At 41.0% G+C, this 6,602-nt stretch overlaps 1 protein-coding gene across 3 annotated transcripts; it reads left to right on the plus strand.

The window, feature by feature from the left end:
- The first annotated feature begins 469 nt into the window (after window positions 1-469).
- Window positions 470-6,385, plus strand: gje1a (gap junction protein epsilon 1a). Of its 3 annotated transcripts, XM_019345448.2 has the most exons (5): window positions 613-627; window positions 751-791; window positions 1,984-2,166; window positions 2,914-3,111; window positions 4,203-6,385. In XM_019345448.2, exons 2-5 carry the CDS (start codon window positions 762-764, stop codon window positions 4,398-4,400), a joined length of 609 nt encoding a protein of 202 aa, XP_019200993.1. In that variant the 5' UTR covers window positions 613-627; window positions 751-761; the 3' UTR covers window positions 4,401-6,385. The 3 variants fall into 3 exon arrangements, with proteins under 3 accessions (XP_005452511.1, XP_005452513.1, XP_019200993.1); XM_005452454.4 differs by lacking the exon at window positions 751-791 and having other exon boundaries at window positions 470-631; XM_005452456.4 differs by lacking the exon at window positions 751-791 and having other exon boundaries at window positions 473-627.
- The last annotated feature ends 217 nt before the right edge of the window (window positions 6,386-6,602 follow it).

Genomic DNA, 6,602 nt, shown 5'->3' on the forward strand with positions numbered 1-6,602 from the left:
TTAAAACTCACATAGTTAGGACGGATAACGCCGGGTACTCCAACAACGGACCTTCAAATTAAAAGCACAACATCGCCAACAAGACAAGACAAAAGTCTCCAAATATTTATTTAGCATTTTTAAGCTTCACTCTTTGTGTATAAAGACGAGCTTAGTTTGATTCTTTTTAATGTATTTCAGATTTTTTTTTATCATGCTAAATACTGTTTTTATTTATAGAGCATTGTTAAAGCTCTTTCTCTCTATTTTGGGTTTTTATTTGACTTATTTACAAATTTTTTCTGTGAAGATGTTTTCTTTTTACAGATGTCCCAGTTTTTATTTAATGATGTATTTCAGACATATTCAAATGTTTTATGAGGTTCTTGTGGTTTTATTTTTCATATACTCGCTGTGAATCGCAGTTATTTCACTCATATTTCTGACTAATCCTCAGGTGTCCTGTTAACCCCTCTGTTCCCTCCGTGCACTTCTGGATGCGTTCAGAGCTGGGACCGGAAGTCGCGCAGGGTTATCCTTGTGGCTTGACTGCGCTCTCTGTCCCGCAAAATCCCGCAGCTGGCATGAGTTTAGGATCCGTGAGTGGAAAAAAGAGGGGGGAATGAACAACACGCCGCCAGGATTACGGTTGGTGTGTGGACTTTTATTTCACTTTGTCCGCTTTTGGTTTTGGGGGATTTGAACTTTGATCGGGTTTCTTTCTGTGTGGCTCGCTCGTGGCTCTTCATCGGACTGTATTTGGGACCACAGCCGCTACGTGAATGCTCTTCCACAAATATTTGGAGTGCAGGGTGTGTTGTCATCACTCTTGTTTTTGACCAAATGTTTTCTCATAGCTGATTAATCATGTGTCCATTTCAACTCCACGAAACCAAAAATGATGCTTTAGTTAAGTTCTATAAAGTCCATAATTCTATTTAATCTCATTAAAGCAGCCTGTGTGTGAAAATGTTACAGCTCAGTGGGTTTTTCAAAATAAAGTTCCAGATCGTGAGCATGACTGTTAGAAAGTGTAAGTTCTGAGGTCCCGTGGAGCTCCCGGGTTCTTTAGCGCACTGTGTGCTTTGTATTTAGTTGCGTGTTTGCCATCTCTCTCTGCATTGTGTTGAACAGGGGGGTGTTTTTCGCTGACATAGTTCTGTAGGGATTATAATGCAGGGAGCACATGCCCTCACGGCCCATTGTTGGCCCCTCTGTTTCTGTTGTCTCTCTTTCTACTGAGCGAGTCAATTGATGGAGGGATAAAAGGCCAAAAATATGCACTGACATGGCTTTCAAGAGAGAGAGCAGGGCAGAGGCAGAGGGTCAGTAGCAGATTTGGTAGACCTACTGTTGGTGGCCTGTACCCAGAGTCGGCAGCAGACAGGCCATGACGGCCCAGAGCAGCCCTAGAATTACACGGGGAACATTGAGAATCGAGCCATGTCTTTAAACTACATCAAAAACTTCTACGAAGGATGCGTAAGTACATCACTCAGACTTATTGGAGGGCTCTTCCTCTAACTGGAGCCTGCCTCGCCGAAGCTTTGACAGTTAGAGAGGAGCAGTGCTTAACACACGTCCCTCCCGAGGCTTAAACTGAAAAAACATTGATTTTTTTTTTTTTTAAATCAATCTTCGTTTTGCTTCAGTTTTTATGTAGCTGAGCAACGTATTTGTGAGCCAAGAGGCTCTCTGCTTTGTGAGAGTGCCATTTAGGCCCTTTTTCTGATAAACATGAGTCGGGCCGGAGCAGGCAGAGAGACGAGACGGGAAATGTTTCCTCTCAGTGGGTTTTGTTTTAGCCTTCAGAGCTCAGGGCCTGCGAAGCAGCTGCTTTTATCTGGCTGACAAAAGCTGCTTTCTCTTTGTGTGTGTGTGTGTGTGTGTGTGTGTGTGTGTGTGTGTGTCATGAAAACCTGTATGGGAATGTAAATACCCCTGTGTGTGCACATATGGCTGTCTGCTTACATGTTGCCCTGTGTGTGTGTGTGTGTGTTCCAGCTCAGGCCTCCTACAGTTATAGGCCAGTTCCACACCTTGTTTTTCGGCTCCGTGCGGATGTTCTTCCTGGGCGTCCTTGGCTTTGCCGTCTATGGGAATGAGGCGCTGCACTTCAGCTGCGACCCCGACCGCCGAGAACTCAACCTTTACTGCTACAACCAGTTTAGGCCCATAACACCGCAGGTAGGAGTCATCCAAACTTTCATCCCTCTGATGTCACAAACCAAAGCAGAAGGAGCTTTTAGAGGTGCCATCAGCTTTTATTAACACAAAGTAAATGCTACAAAACCTCAGAACAATTCTAAATATCCCGAAATGTCTTTAAATTTTGACCAGCATTACAGATCATATTGAGTTTGAGTTCTGAGAAATCACGTGTGGACAATGACGAAAAACAGATGTTCATTATCAGTTTGGATAAATTCTGCTGAAGAATACAGCGTCATGCATGAATCAGGGAAGTTTCCAATATTCCAGCTGAGGCATGTTTGGGGACAGATGGTGATGTGTCCAATCCAATAAAAAGCATTTGCAGTCAGAAAACAGTCGCAGGTGGTTATCAGCATGTACGGCTTTTCTCCAAATTGGTGGAAAAGGCAATTTGGGAGAGAACATTTCAGCAAACATTGAACTACAATTGACCAGATTCCCGCCTGCTGCTTTTCCAGAGACACAAATCCTATATTTCACTGATTTCCACCATCTGGAAGGCCAATTTAAAAGCAGTGTGTGAAGTCATGCACAATAAATACACACATGTTCTTTTTACTTTGTTCTTGAACTTTCTATCCCTATTTAACCTTTTTCTCCTTCCCCTGATTTTCATCCTCGACTTGTTGATCTTGTTGACGTCCTCTTCTTGCTTCAATCCATCAACTTTACTTCCATGATCTTTTCTCACTTTCTCTGCATTGTTCCTCCCCTCTCCAGGTCTTCTGGGCATTACAGCTGGTAACAGTCCTGGTTCCTGGAGCAGTATTCCACCTTTATGCCGCTTGTAAGAACATAGACCAGGAGGAGATCCTCGAGCGACCCATCTACACAGTCTTCTACATCATTTCTGTTCTCCTGCGCATCATTTTGGAAGTCATCGCCTTCTGGCTACAAAGTCATCTCTTCGGCTTTCAGGTCAGTCGGTAAGAAATGTGACACAATAAATATGTTTATTGGTATGTTCACCCATATTCACACCAAAGGATAGCAACAATGAGAACTGTGACTGTGTCTGGAACATATATATATTTTTTAAAGATTTTATTTTGTATTAATACCCAATTTTAATAGTTATAACTGTTTAGAATGAAGATTTAAATTTATTTAAATTTATTATACATACCTACAGTGTAAACAAACGTATTAGTCCATCTGACATAAAATATTTAGACATTAGACTGTCCAAAACCAGTTCAGAAATTTAAAAATTATATTGTTTATTTGGCAAATGATAAACTCAACTCACATTTGATACCCAAATTTAAGCCAGCACACTGGACTCTTCTGAGAAGTCAGAAATTAACCAAACATGACATTCAAACACTACAATTAATTTTTCTCTTCAGGAATGTAGGTTTATTTATCATGTTCGTCTTCTGATGGAAAACAAATAATATCCTCTTCGCATGTAGTGAATAGGAACCTTTAAACCTGATAGAAATATATGACGATATCCACTGATATGAGAAAAGATATTGGAGCTTATCCCAGCTGTCATAGGGCAAGAGGCAGGGCACACCCGAGGCAGGCCACACCCGAGGCAGGGCAGCAGACAGACAACCATTCACATTCATGGGCTAGATGGTGGAATCGAACTTGGGATCTTTTTGCTGTGAGGCTACTGACCACCCCACCATGCAAATATAGTTATACCAGCAATTCTTGGTGGAAAGTTGTCATGGTCTGACATTTACGTCATTATTATTATGGCAGAATGGTCAAATTTCACTACCTGGTAAATTAACCTATAATACAGTACAAGATAAGTCTCTTTAGGCATGATGTACCAGGGAAGTTTGCAGCTTTACTTTGATCATGGATCTGTTCCTTTTTGACTCTGTTTTAAATGGTTTGGCACATAATAGGTACAGCCAGAGTAGTTACATTGGCAATAATGCTGATCAAATTCCTGTCTTCATGAGAAGTAAGGATTGAGCAGCCAGTGCCTAGAAGTTGAGATAAGAATGGAAGCTTCAGTGCCTCACATTTCTCTCTTTTTTCCCCAGGTTCACCCACTGTACATGTGTGATGCCAGTGCTTTGGAAAAGGCTTTTAATGTGACAAAGTGCATGGTACCCGAACACTTTGAGAAAACCATCTTCCTCAGTGCCATGTACACCTTCACCGTAATCACCATACTTCTCTGTATTGCCGAGATATTTGAAATACTCTGCCGACGGCTGGGCTATCTCAATAATCAGTGACACAAGTGCACAGATAAAATGACTTGGGGTAAACCTGTGTGACACCTTATCTGCCAGTTTTACCGGGCTCCTGCCGGCTACGGCTGGACTTTTATAAAACAGGAAGCGAACAGAAGACCAAAACCTCACCTGTGGTCAATTGTGAGTAAGTGGCACTAAGAAATTTGAGACAGTCCAACAATGTCAGAGCTGGCAAGTCTGAAATAACCTCCAGAGTTTAACCATAACTATAGAGTGATGATCCCTGGTTGTATATCAGATATCAGTGGGTCTGTACTGGTTGTGTCCAAAGGTGTTGTGTGGACAATAGTTACCTCTTACTGAACACTTGGGGATGGACTAGAAAGACTTTTGGTTTTCTTTTTTTTCCTACAAGACATGACTGAAGGACAGACTTCATGGTGCTACTAAAAACTCTTTCCAGATGGATTACAGCCCAATGTCAAACACCTCAAAGGCCCATTACAATCTTTTCTTGGAGTTGTACCTCAGATCTGCCTATACAGAAGAAACCCCGGAAGCATTAGCTGCACACATTTTTCTAAAGGGCCTGACATGCACTAAATGCATCATGGTTCATCGAGCCAACTTGGTGCATCCTCTGTGGACTCTGTTCACTTATGGAGTGCCAACCTAAACAGTTCTTCTTACGGTGCAAAAAGATCTGACTGGAAGGCGTAAGGTCTTCATGTAATGTAACTGTAAACAATGCAATTAACTGAAGAGCTAGTCACATTATTCTGTATAAAGTGCAGATGAACATAACTGTCTAGCTTGCCTTTCAGGTGCCGACCACCAAACATGACAGGCACATCGCAGAGCTGGCCACAGATTGTCACTCATGCCATGCATAAGAAACTGTCATCCAGTAACCTTACCCATGGGCAAGTGAATTGCAGGTGCCATTGCTTCCGACACTTGTATGTGTGACAGTTATCGCTTCCAATGTGTGTCTGATGTTGCTCAAGGTCTGTTCTGACCTTCACTTCGATCAGCACGAGCACCACAACTTTGTTGTCATTTCATATAAGATGGTAGTTCTTAAACAACTTGATCATCAAGCTCATGCGCCGGTTGAGCCTAAACATATGCTTGAGTTTACCTCAGTGAGATTAAAAGGCATCTTCAGACCACTGATGCGTCTTACCAAAGATGCCATTGCTAAAATGGTTGCTATGTAGTGTTTTACTCTTCAAGGTAAAGATCTGCCCAAAGATACAACTTAATATGAAATGGGTTTGATGCAATGAACTACGAAAAGGAAGAAAACACCTTGTAATATATATTTTTTAAAAACTTCATCAAAATCTATCACCTGAAAAATCAGAGTTAAAAAGTAACAATTAGATTTGGCTGTAAAAATGTGTTGAAATGAAAATGTTTCAGTTATATAGTAGTACTAAAGTTGTAATGGTTTTGAAATTTCTGAAACAAAGCATCAAGCTCCAGTTAGAACATACATATGTTAATTTTTTGTTAATAGGTATTTAATAAAATTCTACTGGCAGATTTGTTGAAATCCAAGCTGGAGAAGGTTCAAGCCATTCACGGTTCTGAACGTTCTGGGACACCAGAAGAGGTGTCCTGAGTCCCCCGCCTTTGCTTCACCCTTTTTTCTTTGCTTGAAGTATTAATACTTTCTGTAATATTTTCCTTTGGTGTCATTGTCCATGTATTTTGAAAAAGATTACCTCATGTTTTGTAATGTTTTATTTTTAATCAGACATCCATCCAACTTTTGTTATGAAGTTTTCAGCAATCTGTTCATCATCTCAGGTACAAAATTGCATTACACGACAAAAGTGGATCAAACCCTCTTTCCGAACCCTTTTAAACCCTTAACCCTTTTCCTCTCTCTGTGTCATCACTCCAGTTGCAGGGTTTAGAAGGGTTTGAACCAGGTATGTGACTCCTGTGATTTGGGTTTGTCTGCGTTCTGGTATCTGTGACTGGACGATGGTTTTAAATTTTGCCTCTAAAAGTTCTGTTACCAAGACTAGGGCCTGGTTTACATGAAATTAACAACTGCAGATGAATTTGGCAGGATAAAAGGTTTCGATGTGGTGCAAATAATGAACAAATCCAGGAATCTCACTGGATAAGATGGGATAAAACAAATTTAAGTGCATAACAGTGGTCTATCTCAGTCTATTCGCATTATCTTTGAGTTAGTTTATCTTGTTCTTCTGCTCAGGTATACGA

Source organism: Oreochromis niloticus, linkage group LG15 (assembly GCF_001858045.2).
Source record: "Oreochromis niloticus isolate F11D_XX linkage group LG15, O_niloticus_UMD_NMBU, whole genome shotgun sequence".
NCBI classification, from domain to species: Eukaryota; Metazoa; Chordata; class Actinopteri; order Cichliformes; family Cichlidae; genus Oreochromis; species Oreochromis niloticus.

Excerpts from the sequence above, each read along its gene's own strand:
- gje1a (XM_005452454.4), top strand. The coding sequence starts at position 602 with ATGAACAACACGCCGCCAGGATTACGGTTG. Across the intron at positions 632-1,983 it reads CGCCGCCAGGATTACGGTTG|CTCAGGCCTCCTACAGTTAT; the intron begins GTGTGTGGACTT and ends TGTGTGTTCCAG. Across the intron at positions 3,112-4,202 it reads GTCATCTCTTCGGCTTTCAG|GTTCACCCACTGTACATGTG; the intron begins GTCAGTCGGTAA and ends TTTTTTCCCCAG.